The sequence below is a fragment of the Aquila chrysaetos genome, chromosome 11 (genome assembly GCF_900496995.4).
Source record: "Aquila chrysaetos chrysaetos chromosome 11, bAquChr1.4, whole genome shotgun sequence".
Taxonomy (NCBI): Eukaryota; Metazoa; Chordata; class Aves; order Accipitriformes; family Accipitridae; genus Aquila; species Aquila chrysaetos.
Genome location: NC_044014.1, coordinates 33,865,286 through 33,885,438, shown reverse-complemented (window position 1 = coordinate 33,885,438; position 20,153 = coordinate 33,865,286). Strand labels below are relative to the sequence as shown.

The following is a 20,153-nucleotide window of genomic DNA, read 5'->3' as shown; positions in this document are numbered from 1 at the left end:
TTAACCACCTTCTCATTCCCTTTCCTTCCCTCCAAAATGTTTGACAGTAACTAATATAAATGTGGTCATGATGTTGCTCAACTCAGAGAAATCCATTCTGAAAGGATGTAAACATTCCCCAGTGATGTTTACAGTGCTGGTGTTGCAGCTCTGATTTTGGGCATGAGAACCAGAAAGTGAAGCTAATGAGAAACACCTCTTGTGTTTCACAGGAGCTACATCAACAGAGAGCCAGAGAGCGCTTTGAAAAGTTTGGGACTTAGTTTGAAGTTTAAAACCTTGCATGCACAGTTCCTGCTGCAGTCAATAGCTGTTGCATGCATTTCGATAGCTGGACTGTTTCTGAACTGACTTTGCCCCTTTAAATCCCTTGAGCCAAATCCAAATTTTGACTATGCTAATGCCAATTAAAAGTCAGCGGTACTGTGTGTGCTGGAGGCAGGTTGGATCACCTATATCCTGGGATAAATGAGCAGGGAGAACTCTCCTTAGCAAAAGTTTTCACGATTTTTTCATGTAGGCAGCTGTTTCAGAGGATTTACATTAAAAAAGAGCTATATATGAATATTTTCAAGTTATCTATTACTTATAGTTTAAATGATAAAGGATTGTGCAGCTTTGGCAATTTTAAAAACATTTTTACCATAACAGTGCTAACTATTTAAAATTACTGTAGTTTTCTTAAGGACTTAACACCCGTAGGAAATTAAGGGCAGTGAGGAGATATAGGATTAAAAATAATACGATTCCTTTTTCTCTAGCCCTGTCATAGTGGAAATCCCGCATTTTGGATCAATGCGAGGAAAGGAAAGAGAACTAATCGTACTTCGAAGTGAAAACGGTGAAACGTGGAAGGAGCACCAGTATGACAGCAAACATGAAGACTTAACCGAAATACTCAATGGCATGGACGAAGGTAAACATTTTCTCAAAGTTTTAGCAAGCCTTACCTTTGTGCAGGCTTGCTAACACGAGCAGACTAAAGCAACCTAAAGTAAAACAGTGCAGGGGACATCTGACTTTGGGGAATACAGTGTGTGTTACATATTAAACTAATGGAAAGAGTGTAAAGAGAAATTGTTCAGCAGTGGCCTGGAGACATCCTAAAACGAGTGGTAAGTTTTGGTCTGAAGTCTTGCCAAGTTTAAGCAAAGTTGCACAGTTGCTTTACAGCATGAATTTGAGAATAACATCCCAGCTGGAGGTAAGCATGTTTCTGCTGCTCAGGCAGGGCCAGGTGAAGGTCATTCCAAACCAATGACTAAGTATAAATATCAGCTATATTAGATTTTCCCACAGATGCAGACCTCAGCCCATAGACCGTTCTTCTCTGAAATGGTATTGTTAGAGGTTGCCTCCCACAAATGCACAACCTGCCTTCCTGATGCCCATCTGGGAAGTCTGGCTCCCTTGTTTTGCTTGGACATTGCTGTTCATGTGAGAGTCCCTTAAGATGAGAGGACTCAGCTGTACACAAATCATCAGAAGCTGCTGTGACAGATGGTCCCTGCAGACACATCATAGGCAAAGGCAGCCTCGAGTTGCAGTGGTCCCTTGGCACCACTGCTTTCTTTTCTTAGCAAGTATTTTTCAGTACTTGTGCTGATAAACCATTGCTTGAGCCCTTTACATCTGAGTGTGAATGAAATAGCTTGTGGTTTCGATTTTGTTTTTCTGTAAGGGTTTGTCCACCAGACTTTCTCTGGATAACCTCCTACAGAAAATCACAGTGTGGTGGGGTACAATCGGCAGGAAAGTTCTTTAGTTATCAGCAAAAGCATTTGAAGCAAATGATCAGGCTGTGGATGGCAGCTATGAGAGGTATCTGTGAGCAGACTCTGCCTTTGATCTTGGCCTCTCCTTGTTTGAAGAGGACAGCCCCAGCAAAAGGCATGCTTTGAGAACATGGAGAGTAGTGCTGTTGTGAGGGGCTCCCTGGATGTCTGAGATTTAGCATTTTTACTGATTTCCTGGTCATCTGGGAATGGGAACAGCAGAATGGGCTTTTGTAGTATTTTCACTTCGAAGCACCTGAACTGCACATGAGCTTGTGAAAATACAGAGCAATGGCAAAGATTTGCTTGTTGTACGATGATCTATCATAGCTATTTATTTTGAAATAAATATAATAGAACCAATCAAGCAGTAGGGCAGAAACACTGCAAATGTTGGGTCAGTGGGTTTGGAAGAATACAATAAACCTTATCACAGAAGGGTACCTAAAAGCAGCAGAACAGGCAAAAGAGTGAGCATAGCCCAGGATAGTATTGCTTGGGGAAGAATTACTTCAGGATTGAAGGCAGTAGCTGCAGCCTTTCTGAAAGAAAAATCTCACCACCACTCCCTCCTTCTCTGTGCACTAGCATGAGATAGGGAGTAATGATTTGGCAGTTGGGTGAAGTATCAGTGCCTTGTCAGTGGTGAGGTAGTCAGAACTGATCAGCAGCACACTTACTTGCTTCATGTGCTTTCCAAACCGAGGCTAGTTCAATTTTGGGATAGGAAATCTGGGCACAAAACCACTGTTCTAAAGTGCTCCAACTTGCATCACTTATGAAAGAGCTCTCCAGAGGTGCCATATGGATAAAGTCACATTTTGCAGAGAAGACAGCTCAATAAATAAAAACACTTTGAGAGCGGTGGGCACGAAGCCCTCGGTACTTAGAGCCTAAAATAATAATCTTCACAGTTTGGAGTCAGAGTACAACTTTCTGGTTTGTTGATGGTTTCAGGTGGCTCTTCCCTTCTGGGGAGCTGCTGTTTGAGGTTAGCGGGTATATGTACAACCAGTGAATCACAGAAAGTGTGATGGACACTGGACTATTCCCTTAGAGGGAAAATATTTGGCACCTTAAAAGCCAAGCCACAGAAATGCCTTTTACCAATCCAGGCAATGATTTATGAGAGGGAAAGGAGAAAAAAATCCTGCAGGCACACCCAGAGCATTTTGTTGATTATTCATTCAGTTTATTTTAGCTTAATCCTTCTCTAGTTAGGAAAACAAAACAATAAAACCCCCATACATTAAAATAGTACAAGGGTCTTGACAAAATTCTGCTCCAGTTAAATGACACCTTTTCTGTGTAAAAGGTCTTCCAAGCAATGACATAAAATTACAAATTTGTGGAATTGAAAGTGGGTTGGTTTTCTTCATCTGAACTTTTACTGGTTTGTTACAAAATACCACAATTAGACTTGGCTCTGAAGGAGTATCTTGCATGTCAGAAGCCATAACTTTGGAAGAAGTTTTATTCCAGGTATGAACCAGGCAGAAGCAGTCTTTAACTGAAATAAAAAGCAGCCATGTAGTCAGTCATTTCCAGAAGTTTAGTGTGTCTTTGCAAGAAAATTCACCTGCACAGTCATCTCTAAATGCCATAACATGCTGCAGGAGTCCCCGTTTTTCTATTAAAATCAGCTGGTCCATTTTGTGTTAAACCTGCAGTGATTCACTAGTTCTTTCCTATCTGTGTAGTGAAGGAGGGCAATCAGACTTATTTCTCTCTCCTTAATACGCTGAATTTTTAAAGATGCAGTTTGCTTCTCTGTTTTGTTTTTCCTGTTTTGCCCTTCCACTTGGCTAGCGGGGATGAGAGCGAGGACATCTTTGCTCCTCCTTGGGGACTGCTGCAAACCCGCCTCTTCTTTACTGGAAGTAGCACCATCTGCTGGAAGACCTCATCTCAGACTCAAAATAATCCAGAGCAGGAGGCAACACTTCAGGGCACTAAATGCAGGATTAAATAACAGCAGAACTTTGCTTTTATTATCATGAGAGAACAATGAACTGGGATGTAAAGAGTCAGTTTTTCTTTGGTGCCATCAGGTTTCTGCTTAAATAGGTTTTGTTCTAAAGATGGTGCTGTACTTAGGCAAATATAGGGAGGAGGGAATATGGGGAACGTGGCATTTTTAGGAAGAGAAGGAGTTTGGTTCCAAACACGGAGGGTAGCAATTCACAGCTCTCGACCATATTACATTTATTTAAACTTGAATCAAGTAAAATATTTTATTTTATTTTTTAGGAAGAAGCTCTCTGTCTTGTAATTGGTAAATAGGTTACGTTTTCAGCCAGGCTTCTTTTAGATATAACTTGTGTTTGCTTTTTACATTCCTGCACCCTTTACAGGTACCTGTAGACAAATTGTAGGCATAAATGCACACACTGGTGTAGCTAATCTTCTGACAGGCATTTGCAAACTAGTCAATGAGCCAAGAAGTGCAACTATTTGTGGCTACAATACGCTTGCAGCTGCACAGTGTAGTTTCAGATGGGAAGCAGGAGTTTTTACATAACTACTTCTTTGAAACTATAGATCAAACCAGAACGTGACCTTGTTTATGCTTGAAGTTTAAAATACCACCATGAATCACTCTGCAGTGATTTTGCCATACTTCCAAGAAAAGTTTTTAAACATACTGTTGTTAAAGTTCATGTTGTGAATGGCAAGGTAAAAGACTGCACAAAAATAGACAAAAGAGCACATAAAGGACATTGCCTTATTTGAGGATGAGACCTCCTCGTGGCACTGGGAGCATCTAGTTATGTACAAGGGTGGGTCTAGTTACCAGCATTTTAAAGACAAGTCTCACTGCCCTCAGTTTCTCCTTGCCCCTTCCCATGTACTCTTTCTGCCTCTATCTATCTCCTGTACTTTTCTCCATGTGAGCGCTGCCTCCTGGGTGCCCCACTTTTAATGCAACAGTTTCTTAATGGGCACATCTTTGTATGGGGGAAACTGGTATCCTATGCTCGTCCCACCTTTCAGTCTCTGCACAGTGACAAGGTCAGCTCTGCTCTAGCCAGTACTCCAGGAGGGTTGCAAAACTCAGAGAGCTGTTCAGTCTGCTAAGTACAGGTGAGATTTGCTTTTTCAGTGCTAGCAAAACTCTTTTAAGGCCCTGGTAAGGGAAATCAGATACCAGAACACACAAAGACACTTTTGAGCTCATGAAACAGCCAGGTGTTCTGTGACTTCTTTTATTCCGTTTCCAGTCAGAAGACATTTGCTCTGTGTTACTTTACCTGAAAGTAAAAAAGAAAGGTATTAGACATGGGATAAATTTGACCCACAACTGCCTCTCACCTGACAAAACTGGTGGGATTGCTTTCCTTGACCTGAGCCACCCTATGTGAGGTCCCTCTCTGACCTTGGAGGACATGGCTGGGTTTCTCGTCTCCTGTCCAGGAACCTTAATGTAACGCTCATGTGGCAGCATGGACTAGAGTGTGGGGAAGAGTGATCTTCCTTTCCTCCCTCCTTTCCTTCTCTCCATCTCCTCTCTCCTCCATCACTCCCACCAGCCACCTTAAGATAAGTGTACCATATACTTGGGTGGCAGGGGAGGAAATATATGCACAGAGTATTGACAATACCTTTCTCTTGACTTACTAAAAATTAATGGCCATAGGTGTTCTTTGGGCTGTTGGCACAAATCTGGGAGACAGTGACATCAGGACACTGTTCCCAATTCTGCTACTAACCTTTCTGCTTTACCTCTCTCTGCTTTGCCATCCCTATCTGTAAGATGAGGTGTATAACATACTTCTCTGTGGTTAAAAAAACACCCCCACAAAACCCAACCAACCAACCAAAAAATACTTTGAGGTTTTTAATTGAAACACATTGCATAGGAATGAAGTGTCAGCAGCTGAGGGAAATAGTAATGATGATCACTCTTTCTGTAAAATGCATGAGGTGTGTTTGAGAAATGTGACCTCTCCCAGGACTAGTTTTCCCTGTTTCATTAATTCTGTCATGCTAACGCTGCATTTCTCATGGCAGTCAGAGAGGTGGTTTGATTGCTCATCATCTTTTTTTTCTCTTAGAGGGCAACTTCATATAGAAGCTTACATATGTATTATCCAAACATAACCTCCCTATATATAGTCCAACTCCTCTCCATACCTGACTGTTGTTCTGCCACTCTAAGCTTCACATCATCTTCCTCCTCTGAAGGAGAGTGCCTGCCAGGCTCAAAGAATTTTGAAATGTTCTTATATAAAACACTAATTTTCTACTTCAGGAGAATTTTAATTATCCTTCTTCTCTGTGAGCATTTTACAGAGGGTTTACTCTCTAGCAACAAACAGGAGAATGCATAGGATTTACCAGTCAAGATCATACCTGCCTGGGAGTTTAAGAATCCAGTTTGTCTCCTGCACAAGCCACTGCTTCCAGAGGCTGCAGGCAGAATATCTAATTTATTAGAGGGCTTCAGATATCAATCTCTGCGTCAAAGTAAATGGAAGCTGACATTATGATAAGAAATTATCCTCTTCTGGTAGGTACATATGATCCACAGCAACACTGTGCAATTAAACCAAATTACCTGCTGAACGTTTTAAAATGGAAAACTGACATTTTACCAAATTTATATTCTAATCCTTTTGGAGCTGTGTTTGAGCTTACATGTTTGGAGGAGGAAAATGTCTCAGTCACATAAAGAATTTTACAAGTGTCTTTTGTCTTGGTACCATTTCTGGTCCTCCTGCCTTCTCTTGCAGCGTGTGATAGAAATGTCATCTTTCGAGGAACAAACTTTCCTCTTTAGGTATGTGGTGCTCTTTTTAAGGAGGAAAATAAGAGTGGAAACTTGTGGAGTGCTGGAATGAAACCCAGTTACAATAGCTAAAAAGGCCGAGTGCAAAAAATTACAGGAGAAATGCATGACAGTTGTCTAATTATCTCCGTTTGTGAACAGTGTTTATATCACAGGGATTTCACTAGTGCATATATATGCACACACAGATACAGTTGCATAAGTAGTTATATTTGTCACATATCACAGAGGTTTTCCTCAGTGCACATATGTCTATGTCATCTACTTAATTAGTTAATATGGGTAGGTACTCCATGCATCTTTCTGAGCCCTGGTGACCCTATGAGCTGGGAATGTGGCCGAGAGCACTAATTGTTGATGACCTGTTTCTGTCCCAGTTGTCTCTGAGGGTGCGTTAAGTTTCTCTAGGAACTGAGGAGCACGATGCAGTTATTTTGGGGCAGATACGTGAATGGCTGAAAGCCTGGTGTGGGAAGGGATCCTTGCTATACTTTCATTGGTAGTGGTGGCAGAGCGAGCTCTGTCACATCCACAGTTTACCAGAGAGCTCAGTGTCTGGTCAGGATTACATGGATGCCTGTCTGGGAGATAACTTTCTCAAGTGCCTTAGCTGGGCAAACTCTGGACTGCACACCTGGCGTGAAGTTAGGTAGTTCATGAACTGTGATTTCCTGTGCGTTTCTGCATGTCGGAGCTATGTGAGGGAACAGGCTGGAAACAAATGTCTTTCGAAGGTGTGCACAGAAAAATCAGCGCGCTTGTGTACTTCCAGATATAGCTGAGAGAGGAAAGAAGCTTGACCATCTACTTCAGGCCTCCTTGGACTTCCACGCTGTGTGACAAACCTGCCACCCTACGGCAGCTGCTGCTGCAGAGATTGTCACACCCTAGTGCTTAGGTGTCCTGGCAGATCTGTGTGTCTGGTGCTGTTGGCCCTCGTTGTCAAGATTTATGTGAAAGTTCCCAGAGCAAACCAAAGCTAGATAATTAATAACGCTGAATATTTTTTTTTCTCCTGTGGTAAATAAAAAAAAAGACTTCTCAAGCATTTTAAGGCATATTCAAAACCTCACACTCACAGATGTGTCTGGTATGAACGTGGGCAGGTAATGCCTGAATGTTTTAACTGTCTTCTCCCACCAGAGCTGGACAGCGTTGAGGAGCTAGAGAAGAAGCGTATCTGCAGGATCGTCACAAAGGATTTCCCTCAGTACTTTGCAGTGGTTTCGCGAATCAAGCAGGAGAGTAACCAAATTGGCCCAGAGGGCGGGGTGCTGAGCAGCACGACAGTGCCACGCGTCCAGGCATCCTTCCCCGAGGGTGCTCTAACCAAAAGAATCCGCGTGGGGCTCCAGGTAAAGGTGCCCTCGTGTTCATATCCGCAGCGTCTACAAGCACACCGTTGGTCCTAATGCATGAGGCTTGCAGCTAAGGAGCCTGCTGCTCCTTAGTAGTGGGTTGCAAGGCAGGTGGTATTCACACACACCTGAGATCTGAATTGGCACGTGTCTGCCTGGGCACGCTCGCGGCCTCTCACTGTGCCACGGTGCAGGTGATGCACAGTCCTCCTCCCTGTGGCAAAAGCCCAGCTCCCCTTTTATCATCACCTTGAGCATTGATTAGCATCTGAAGAATGGAGAGAAAAGCAAAGACCTGGAGCCACCACAGCCTCAGTGATATTGTCTGCCATCTTCCTGTTGGCCGCAGCTGCCAGCAGCTAGGAGCTGCACAGCCGCCGTGCAGTGCCAGTCTCCTGCAGCAAAGTAGCAGCTTGTGATTGGTGTCGCTGGGCTGCCCTTTGCCATAGGAATGTGTTTGGTAAGGATTGCATGCGGCTGTTTGCCAGCTGTTACTGGGTCAAAGACCTCCCATATACATCTGTTGTAGCTTAGGACATTCACCATTGGTGTTTCTAGCAGTGGGTGGAATCTGGGAAGAGCAAATAGCTTAAACTCTCCTTAAACAAACTGCACGGAAAGTGGAGAAATGTTCTGTAGGAGGTATCTTTTTCTTTGAGTTCTGTTAATTATCACTTAAAATTACTTAATAACCTGACAAGTCTGATGGGTTCATGAAATAGGGATGCTGGTTTGGATTCCAGTGCTTGGAATTCACACTGGAACGTTTCTGTTAATGATATTTCACATCTAAAGATGATTAATCCTGAGAAAATGGAAGCTCTGCTATTATGGTTATACAGCTGCTTTTCCAGAGCTCTCCAGTGTGAAGGAAGCATGACGTCTCCATATTCAGCATTGTGACTGCTGAGATTGCAATGTAGCTACATATTCTATGCATATCAATACATTGTGCAGTTCAAATAATGCAGCAAGTCACAAGTCAGCCTGATTGAAATAGACTTGAAAGCTTAAAAAAAAAAAAAAGGCAAATGGATACAAAACCCTGTTTCCCATAAGATGTCTGTCACTTTTGAGTTCAGGTCTTACGTGACAAAAACAACAAAAATTCTATAGCATTTCTTCCCACATTGGTTATTTTTCCTTTATTCTGATATAAAGTTAGGAAATCTTTCAAGGCACAAAATGGGGGTAGAAAGTCTGAAGTTTGCTTATAGGTGTTCTATAGATTAATGCATTCTCTATGAATTTGACCCAAACAAGTATTTCTTTCCTAATGATCAGTAGTGGAGCAGCATAGGAAGCACTGAGTACAGAGGTAGGTTGGAGTACACGGTGTTCCTCAGGAGCATGGATTTGTGTTTGGCAGTAATATGAGAATTGTTCAGCATCTCCAAGGCAGAGTGTCTAGTCCTCAATTCTCAAGTGCAAAATAGGCCTCTTTATGCATTTTGAAATTGTATTTAATATCACCCATCACTGTAAATTAAAAACAAAACCAAACATGCTCTGAAAAAGTCTCAGCAAATACTGCAGGCAACCTTCTGAGATTTATAGTTTTGCTCTACAAGTTAGCTATTAGGAAATCATAAGTGGGTTGTCGAGAAAAGTACTAAGCATGAATTGTACTAATAATCACCCTTGAGAGCTATTGGAGAAGGCTGCCTGGGGAAAAAAAAGAGATAAAATTCTACAGAAAATAAAAGGAAAATTGAATTATCTTTTGGAAAACAGTTCTGCATGTCTATAACCAATTTGTAGCTCTAGTTTAAATACTTTCCCTGTGTTGACAGGCTCAACCAGTTCCAGAGGAGATTGTCAAAAAAATCCTTGGAAACAAAGCAACTTTCAGTCCCATTGTCACTGTGGAGCCAAGAAGAAGAAAATTTCATAAGCCAATAACCATGACAATTCCGGTGCCGCCTCCATCAGGAGAAGGTGTAACCAATGGGTACAAAGGAGACACGACGCCCAGCCTTCGACTTTTATGTAGCATTACAGGTTAGAGAAAATCATGCTCTTTGCAAAGGTTTCTGAGACAGCAATGCCTCTGCGCTCACTCTCGTAACTGTACAACTCGTGCTTTCCAGTAAGGGAACATTGGTGTGCTTGGTCCAATAGAGTTCAGATCAGTTCTCCTGAGCAAAGCCAGCTGAGGTCATTTGAAAGGCTCCCACTGATTCCCTGGGCTTTGAATCTGGTCTCATGCCGTTGTAAAAGAACTTTGCCAACATATATTAAATGCTGTTTTATATTTAGTCAGTATGAAGAATTTCAGCCTTGGCTATTAAATATGGTTGTCAGTAAAAGTACTTTGCAGAAATAATTCTGCCCTAGGTGATATCAAGAGGTGTGTGGGGGGGGTGTGCTATTGACTTGTAGGTATGTACTTTGCTTACATCAGCATCGTTTTCTGGTGTGTAACGTATGATGTAATATATAATGTATAGCTCAGCTGTTGGAGAATATTATTGTCTAGGTTCTCTTTTCATGTGTGAAGCAAAGTAACTTAAGATATTCTTATGTAGTCTGTATATGCTTGGTGTTTGAAAGAAAATCTCCATGGTTTATATTTACGTAGGAGGTACTTCACCTGCACAGTGGGAGGATATCACAGGCACCACTCCGCTGACGTTTTCAAATGACTGTGTCTCATTCACAACCAATGTTTCAGCCAGGTATGGTAACAGAGCTTGCCAAATGCACTTAGGGAGTAGTTTCCCTTGATTAACAAAGTGCGTAGTTGTGGGGTTGTTTTTTGGCTTTCTGTAAGTCTTTTGCAAGACTGATGAAGCAGTAACGGACCAGATGCTTCTTTGTCACTATGTATCAGCATCCCACACATCCAGTGTTGCACATGAAGCTTTGTCCTGGCCTTTTCTGCTGTGGTGATGTCTCCTGGCAATCACACATGCTGTTTCTCTAAAGGCTGCAGTGCCGCACAGGGGTTTGTTTTTCTGCAAACAGCAACAGAAAGGAAAGTTTAAATGCTCATTCAATAAAAAATTGGGGGGATTCATAAAAACATATTTGTTTAAAAAGTTAAAGACATTCAGTTTCTGGCTGTGGGCTTTTTAGTTGAAAATTATGTAAAATTACTCTCACAAAAATATCATTTGCCAAAAAATCATGGTTTGAAATTAATTGTGATGGACTTAGTGAACTTACATGCTGATGGGAGGCATTCAACAGGATCTGTACAAATCATGCATCCTAGTGGAGAAAATTCATGGTATGCCAGGTAAAGAGTTTATCATTCAGTACATAACTTTTGCACCTATAAAAAGCTTTATAAAGAGAGAGAATTGCTGAAAGAACCAAATAGATCAGGGCTGAAATATTGTGTAGAGACTCATACAAACTACAAATTAAAATATTTATAACTTGTATTGAAATTGTCATCAAACTCTTAATTATAGGATGAGAAAATGACAGTATAACATCTACCTCTTTGGGAAACTTCACTGTGGGGATATTTGGGTTCAACCTATATGGGAGTTATGATTTTGCTTGTATGTATGTGTTATAAAGGAGATTGTTTTAGCAAATCAAATGTACAGTGAAGCATCAGCACATTACAATATACATGGTGTGTGGTCACAAGAAATACAATTTCCCTGCTTTGGCTTCAAATGAGGATTAAATAGACAGCTTTATGAGATATCAGTGTGAGAAGGGTCAAGTAAGTATATCAACATTTCATTGCCAGGTATTCTCATTTTTGGATGGTTAAAGCACCACTGAAAGTAGAAGGAAGGTTACAGCTTTGGAAAGTCTGCAAGGACATTATGCATGCAAAATGGCAAGGATCACAGGACATGGTTTCTCTTTAAAAGCTTAAGCAATATTTGAGCACAATGAAAAGTTGATTTAATGGTTTGCTTTTTCCCCACTCAGATTTTGGCTCGCAGACTGCCATCAAGTACTAGAGACTGTTGGGCTGGCAACACAGCTTTATAGAGAATTAATATGCGTTCCTTATATGGCAAAGTTTGTGATATTTGCCAAAATGAATGACCCTGTGGAATCCAATTTGCGTTGCTTCTGCATGACTGATGACAAAGTGGACAAAACTTTGGAGCAACAAGAGAACTTTGAAGAAGTTGCAAGAAGCAAAGACATTGAGGTATATTTCTTACTCACAGCCGACTTCCTCCTTGTAAATGGACAATGTGTTTTCCAGGTGGCAACAGGTCCTGCAAAAGCCACTATAAGCCCAGTTAAATAAAGGTTCACAGCAAGGCTGTATCAAAAAATTTTTTGAAAGGAGACCAAAAAAGGACAAGGTGAGGGGAGTACGAGGACCTGTCTCCAAATGGATGCCTCAGGCCAGTCTGCAGTGGGTTTTGCACGCGCTGCTGTCGAATAGCCCTGGTTGGGCTTTGCAGACAGCTGACCTGGAATTCCTTCTCATTGGCCCCACAGACACACAGTCATGAGTAGGGCTGGTTTGTGGTGAATACATAGTCACCAACATACTGTTTCTTGAAGGAAACCTACACATTCTTACTGCAGAAAAGCCACTCATGTAGCTCATGTTTTCCCAAACTGCCTGCATTCATAAGATCTTGCCATATTGCACAGTGATCTTCTAATTTGTTGTTGAATTTAATCTTAGTGGGGACTTGTGCTAAACTTAGGAACTATGGTGGGAGAAATCACGATATACTTATGTGCATGCATCTACTATGAAAAGAGGTTTTATTGACTTTTATTTATTGCTTTGATAGGTTCTGGAAGGAAAACCTATTTACGTTGATTGCTATGGAAATCTGGCCCCTTTGACTAAAGGAGGACAGCAGCTTGTTTTTAATTTTTATGCTTTCAAAGAAAATAGACTGCCATTCTCTATCAAGGTAAAAGCAAAACAAGCCAAATAATTCTGCTGGTATTTCCCGCCCTCTCCACCCCCAGTGATAACACTTTTTCAGCCCAATAGGACTAACTTGCCCTGAGAATGTAAGTATCATTGTTTAATATGTGAATAACATGGAGAGGGTGCTTTGCATGAAGCCACAAAAGACCTGCTGGCAGAGCTGGGACCAGAATAACCATGATATGGATTCACAGCCTTTTATTAAAACCATATCTCAAGTTAGACCTCCAGAATATTACCAGTAGATCACTATTTCCCAGGGAGTAAGCAAAGGAGATGCATTCAATAACATACTGTACAGCAGAACAGCCTCCAAGAAGTGTGCACAGGCTGTTCATCTCTAAATTACCATGAATGGATGCTCACTTCCCTTAGTGTTATCATAGCTGCCGTGCAAAAGAAGTTTTTAAGCATTTTGGTGAGCACAAGTGCAAAACGTGGCAGAAAAAATGAAGGTGAGCAGAAAATGTCTCTCAGTAATATCCCAGTATGAAACTGTCTGGCTGGACTCACTCAACATCTTGTCTTGCATGGATTTACTATCAGAGAGCTTCAGGCTGATCTAATTCTTTCATGGTAATGCCTTTTCTCCTTCAGCACCTCAGGCTGAGCTCCAGCTCAGTAACATTGGTCTTTACCCATTAGATAGCTTCTTGCAGAAAGAAACTCTGAGAAACTCTCCAGAAACCTCCTCTAGGTAATAATCTGAATTACTACATATTACTACACTGTACTAAAATTTCCTTTCTAGGTAAGAGACACCAGCCAGGAGCCTTGTGGTCGATTATCGTTTTTGAAAGAACCAAAGACTACAAAAGGACTGCCACAGACAGCTGTTTGCAACTTGAATATCACTCTGCCAGCACACAAAAAGGTATTTGTTAGGAAAAGTAAACACTTTCCTTAGGGTTGGTTTGGTTTTATTTTTGCTCCTTTAGTTTTTGCCTTTTTTTTTTTTTTTTCCTGCTAGCGATAAAGAATCCCTGTGAAATGCCAGTAATGAGAATGCTTTGGAATATGATAAAGGCTTTTAAAATTTATGTTTTATTGGTTTCCTGTATGTAGAACGCTTTTAAAGTCTCTTGTTACTGTGGTGTCAAGTTCCTATAATTTTTATGATTCTGTTTACAGCTCATGCTTCAGCCTGCAAATCATAGGTTTATGCTTTCAGTAATGTCACGTGTTGATTTGCATTGGATGTAAGATTTTTTTTTCTTTTGTGTTGACATTTTGGATTTGCTTTGCCTTATAAATCAGCTTGCATTTTGTGCTCCCAATTTGGTCCTTTTCATATCCTGATATTCTTTTCCCTGCTGTCCATTATAATATTCCTTGTCTCTGCAATGCATCTTGGGACCAAAAGGAAACAGAGTCAGATCAAGATGATGAGGTAAAAAAACACTGTCTTCTGTTTTTATTTCCTTCAGATTTAGTGAAGAAAAGTAATATGTTATAGAAAAAAACAAACAACTCTTTATAACTATGGCATTGAAATGATACCTACAGAATAACCATATCCTGAACATCTGATAGTCTGTTGCAAAACAGAAGTACACAAATGTGCAAAAACCATGATTATTTATTATGAAGTTAAAGCAAGCATTGAATAATAGCGGTCTCAAACTTAACTTGTTTTCTTCTGAAAAAGGATATAATTATAAAATTCAGACCAAGTCCATTTTTGGCAAAATCAAGAAGAGTTTAGTGGATGTGATTTTACCTCTTGGAATAATACTGCCAATGCTTTGTTAACTTGTATTTCTGAGAAGGAAAGAAGTATTGCTGAGGCCACGATAGTGGCCTGCAACATTTTACTCCTGAAAATAAAGTGGATTCTTCTGAAAAAGCAAAATAACCAAGACCAATTTCTAAATATTGTGTACAAATCTATTTTCAAATAAAACTCAGATATTTGTAGCTTAAAAATCCACTGTTTGCTGGAGACTGCAACATTAGATTGTCAGGAAATTGAGTGGGTTTTACTCATTAGAGGTAGTAATAAATGAGATCACCTTATAAAAGAAACTACATAGCATCCCGTTTACCTAGCAGCAAAGTTTTCTTCTCTTCCTGGTGGCAAATAAATAGCAGTAGCCACCTGCTGATTAAAATAATAATAATAATAATGATAATGATAAAAAAACCAGACCAAAACACCCTTTACATGTTAAAAAATAATAATAGCAACCACATCACTTTGTCTCCACAGGATTTGTTCCCAGTGAGCTATTATACAGCTATAACAATAGTTTTCTTTCTAAACAAACCATATTTTTAGCCACATAGTCAAGTGAGCTGATTTCTGAAGGACTTTTAATACTTAAGACATCACACTAGCAGCTATGCCATTGAACGCAGCAACTTATAATGCAGTTTATTAGTTAACAATAGTAGTCTGCTTTCTAATCTGCATCTTTGCATTTTGTGCCTATTAAAAAAATCCCCTCCCATGCCTTTTTTGTCCTTAATGTATTCACTTTAAAGCCAGTGTACATTGTGGTGTATGTGCTTTCAGGACAAATTAATTTGGGGAGAAATATTTGATCGGTCTAAGTTGTACTCTTATGAATGTTTTATGTCTGTATCTGTAGTCTTTTGTGTTGATCTCCTGTTTCTAGCCAAAGGTGGTTTATTTTACAGAGAATGAATAATATCATACTATTTCTAGTAGTGTAAAGCGGTTTATTGAGTGATAATGGGATAATATATTATTGAGATACTTTAAGGCAGGATCATGAGCTACATCTGCTGTCTAAGCTCTTCTGCCTCATAAGCAGAGATGTTGTGAGCAGGAATGAACCCAGGGGGTCATCTCTTAGGGTTGCAGTCCCTTCCTTCACTTGCCCCAGAAGGGTAGGAATTCACAGCAGGTTTCTGCCACCTCCAATAGCCATACTCCCTGCTCCACAGTGCCTGACACTCATTACATGGCAGACAGGAGTGGAGACTGGCTCTGTCCATTCCCTGCCTGCTTGCCCAAATTTGCCTTCAGCATGCCTTCCTGAAGCTGAACGGAAGCATCCGTTCTCCCTTGTGGGGATGTGCACTGCAAAATGCGGCCCATCGTGCTGAGGTTTGATGATTGTTCTTTTCAAATAGGGGATAGCGATACTAAAGGCACTAAACAGTATTATGTTTTGTTGCAGACGGAGAAAGCTGACCGGCGCCAGAACTTTGTCTCCCTTGCTTTACGTAAGCGCTACAGCTATCTGACTGAGCCTGGAATGAGTGAGTTGCCCTTACCAAAATACTAAACCATATATACAAGATTTTTCATAAGAAGAGACATTTTTTCTATAAACGTTGTATTTGGTGTCACTCTGGAAAAAAAGAAAAAAGAAAAAAAACACCTATGTAAAACAAAACTCTTGGATGGTCTGTGAACTCTTGTGTTGTGAGAGCTTGAAGAATCCTGACTGGCAAATGATGTGTTAGTTAAGTAAAAATATAGTAGTTTTTAAAAGTGCCGTGTAGCTCCAGAGTTGGAGGATTGCAAATTGCTTTCAAAAAGAGTCTGTTCCTCTTCCCTTTGAAAGATTAGAGAGAGCTGCTGTAGAAGGGATTCTTATGCAGAAGTTCAGCAAGGCTGGAGAATGCCATTCAGATAAGCGCTTAAATGTTTAGATGCTTAGCCAAAAATGGACTCTCTCATATTTTATATTTTCCCTCTTCTTTCTCCTTCCCTTCCCTTTGTCCTCTGTTCCCTGCAGATGCTTTTTATTCCCTGGCACCACACATTGCTTCCTCTTAAAGTTATGTTCCCCTTGACCAGACCTGTGGCATTTCTTTCCTTCCCTTTTAAATACAATAATGTAGTTTGCTTAGCTTTTGTTCCCTCACCTCTCCTGTCTGAGGTTGACTGCTATTGTTCCCCATTCCCAGGCTTTTTCTTGCCTTTTTTTTCCCTCATGAATTCTCAGTTGCTACCCTGCAACAGACCCTTTGATATAATTCCATAAAATCCATAGACAAACTTCATCGGGTCTTGGGAGTTCCCACTGGATGGCTGCTGTTTAATTATCCTATAAGATCTGTGGCTTCTTTGGATCAGATGTGCTCCAGAATATATTACACTTCTCAGGCCTGGAAGAAGACTTCAAGCATATAACATCTGAAGAAGCTATCAGATCTGCTGAGACATCTTGATGGACTGTTAAGGTATTGTCAAAGGCTTGATGGGAACTGAGAGAGAGGGAAAAGGAAGTTGCTTGAAAGGAGTTTGATGACTGTGGATGTTGCTTACGATTAGTTTTTCAGGCCTCAATGGCAGGGGGCGGGGGGGGGGAAGTCGTCTTATTTATTCACCAAAGGTCCATTAAGTCTCATTTCCAAAAAGTTGGAGGGGGAAAAAAAAAAATCTAAACCCACTTGAGCTGCACTCCAAAAAAAAAAAAAAAAAAGAGGGGTTAACACAGTAGACCTGACCATTCTTTAACTGTTCTATCCCTTTCAGCAATGGTTACTACTTAAGGCTGTGAGCTACCCAAAAAGGGTATGCAAAAATGATTGTGTTTGCCAGGAAAGATCGTAGATAGTGCTTTGGCCATCAGCCTGAGCACCACCTTCTGTGCACACGTAGCATGTGTTCAGCAACTGCCTCTACCACCTGGACCGTGCTGGTGCGAGGGGAGGATGTGATCTTGGAGGTGCAGCTCCTCCAGAGAGCACACATTACCCAACACAGAGCCAGGACTGTGGCTGTGGCTGCTTTACACTGCAGGGTGTTTGCTCCAGTGATTGGATATGAGTGATAAACCTCTACCTGTTTCCAGTCAATTTGATGGCACAGTTCCTGCAGTTTTGGTAGCAGCAAGGGTTGTTCTTTTTACTCACACAAGCTTGTGCGTGCATGCATGTGCGCACATACGGATTTTTTATCTCTGCACCCCTGCCAGTGCCGGTGCAGAAGGATATTCCCCTGCCTCCCTGTCCTCACCCCTGCTCAGGGAAAGGGATGAAAGGCCCCCTTGGCTCTTCCCAGCTGTGAAGTCCCCACAGAAGAGGAGTGCTGCAGTGGGTTAAACCTGCTCGGTCCTGGCTGTTTGCTTGCAGCTGAAGAGGAGCAAGCCTGAGCGAAGGCCACTTGTATGGGTTCACTCAGCACTTTCAGTTACCAGCTGCAAGCAAGGAAGTGTAGTTTGGTGCACAGAAGGTAGTAACTAACATCTGTTTTCTGATAAAATCTTGGATGCAGAGTGATGGAAACTGTTAAGGCCAAGAGTTTCCAGTAGCCAAAAAGGGCTGTTATATAAAACCACTCTTTAGAATATTATCCCACTCTAAAGTCTTGCATGGTTGTGGGGATTTCTTTGCTATTTCAAAATAGTAAAATTGCCCAGTTCCCTGCTGTTTGAGTTATGTCATAGCTGCACACACTGGTAAATTACTCAATTTTCTTTGTACCGGTTCTTCTTCTCAACTGCAATAAGGAGCACAGAAAAAGCATCTCAAACATGTCTGAATCTGTGATTTAACAGGAGAAAGAGCAGTTAAGAGGGGAGCCTGTTGGTTTGATTGCCTCACTAGCCAGTTGTGATGGACTGGCTCATCACAGCGCAGTGGGGTCCCTGTAAAGACATTTCCAAACATGAACTGCTGAACAAGTTGTTTTGTTGTCAGTTCTTTTCAGAATGATTTTGGGGTTTGTTTCTTGGACTTGGGACTGTATGAACTTTTGGTGAATGTTAGCAGCTGCTGCTAATTAATGTTCATAGTAAAGTGTAGCTCATTTAATGAAGTACACTATGTTTTCTTCTTTGGGGGAAAAAAGAAGTATGTTTGCGCATAAAAATAAAATTGCAAGGAAAAATGGATGTTTCTTGACACAGGCTGTGCCAGTCAGGCCTAGCATTCAAGCTCTCTTCAACCTAAATGTTCTCATACTGCAATATCACCAGCCATCCACATAGCCTCTGGGCTTCAATTGGCTTCTGTAGGACCAGCACATTTCTCCTTGCAGGATATGGACCTGTAGTATACTGAATATTCACTATTCTATAAGAGTGTGTGTGCTTTAAGTTTAACAGTTTAGTATTAGCCTTGTTAAGCTTCTTTCATTGTAAGTTACTGTCTGTCTATAAGACAGATCAAGCAGGCTTGACAAATTATTAGTGTAACTTCAGAGAAAGGTATGCTGAATAAATTGTTTGGATATTTTAGCTCCATTTCCAACTCCAACTTTAAAGAAAAAAAAAAAACCCTCTAAGTTACTTTCAATGTCAACTCTCTGAATGTTACTGCTGTATCAGAGGATATGTATGCTTTAATGGGATTCCCAGAAATACTGTTTTCTGGAATGAGTACCTCCTGTGATGCAAAATGTGGTTGATGATGATTTTGTTTGAAATGCCTATGAATAAGCTGAGTGTTCTGGGGGATGATAACAGTGAACAGGTTTCTCCTTGCCAGGAAGTTTTTGCATAATATATTGTTCTTTGACTGCTTTTCTAACGTTACCTTTTGAGAAATGTAAAGTTGAACAGGTCTGTCTTTGAGCTGATACAAGAAATCTCCTCAAAAGGTACCAAGACACTACATCTTGTAGAAAAAGTGTACTCTTCTTTTAATGGCCTCTTGTGAAATGATTTTGTAAGGTTTACATATTTGTGCTTAATACAGCATACAAAATGTATTAATCTGTGTGCTCGTTTTGACATGATATATTGTGCATGAATAAAAACTGATTCAGTTGCTTTGCTTGCTCACGTTTATCATATATCATACTTTCCATATTTCATGTATGACATATGCTTCTTAAAATCATTTCATGTAAGTTTTACTTTAGTTTTTACCAAACAAAAGGAATATCGCATGAGAAACAAATGCAAAAGTTCCTTTTCTTTATTTATTTTTGTTATTTTTAAAAAATATTGACTCAGAAAAGCTCTTGCTCTTATTGGCTTTGTGAGTGTGAAGCATATCCGAATTGTGCATGGGAGATACAGATTTGAATTTATTCCAGTTGCTTCACAGTTTGCACATCAATTGCCTGTCACTTAAAGGAATTTTGGGTTCTGCATGAAATAGTTCTGAGTGGTTTAAAAAAAAGATTTTAGCTATATAATGTCATTTTACGCAAGTTTATATTTTGTATAGGTTCAATATCTGAATAGAACAACAACAGAAATTATTAAAAGGATAATTCTAATAGTTGCGCAAAGCAGAGACATACCTAAACAGGCAAAATAGCACTGTTACGAATATTTCAGAAGTAGCACATCAGAAAGTCAATAGGAAGTAAGAGAAGAAATTTTGATGTGGCTTTATTTTTATCTTATGCATTCCTTCTTTGTGTTTTCTTTTCTTCATTGTTTGCAGATTTGGTTGCTATGTGCTTTCTGTCTTTCATTTCATGT

General features: G+C 40.5%; 1 protein-coding gene across 43 annotated transcripts in view; it reads left to right on the top strand.

The window, feature by feature from the left end:
• Window positions 1–20,153, top strand: part of ANK3 (ankyrin 3) — a 382,076-nt gene that overhangs the window by 326,838 nt on the left and 35,085 nt on the right. For 30 of the 43 annotated variants that reach the window (XM_041127047.1, XM_041127049.1, XM_041127048.1 and 27 more), the window contains 9 exons: window positions 762–916; window positions 7,708–7,919; window positions 9,716–9,923; window positions 10,504–10,600; window positions 11,820–12,048; window positions 12,653–12,778; window positions 13,550–13,672; window positions 14,162–14,188; window positions 15,945–16,026. In XM_041127047.1, coding sequence (XP_040982981.1) covers window positions 762–916; window positions 7,708–7,919; window positions 9,716–9,923; window positions 10,504–10,600; window positions 11,820–12,048; window positions 12,653–12,778; window positions 13,550–13,672; window positions 14,162–14,188; window positions 15,945–16,026 — 1,259 coding nt within the window. The remainder of the gene's footprint in view (window positions 1–761; window positions 917–7,707; window positions 7,920–9,715; window positions 9,924–10,503; window positions 10,601–11,819; window positions 12,049–12,652; window positions 12,779–13,549; window positions 13,673–14,161; window positions 14,189–15,944; window positions 16,027–20,153) is intronic. The other 13 variants (XM_041127057.1, XM_041127076.1, XM_041127058.1 and 10 more) reach the window with 3 other exon arrangements.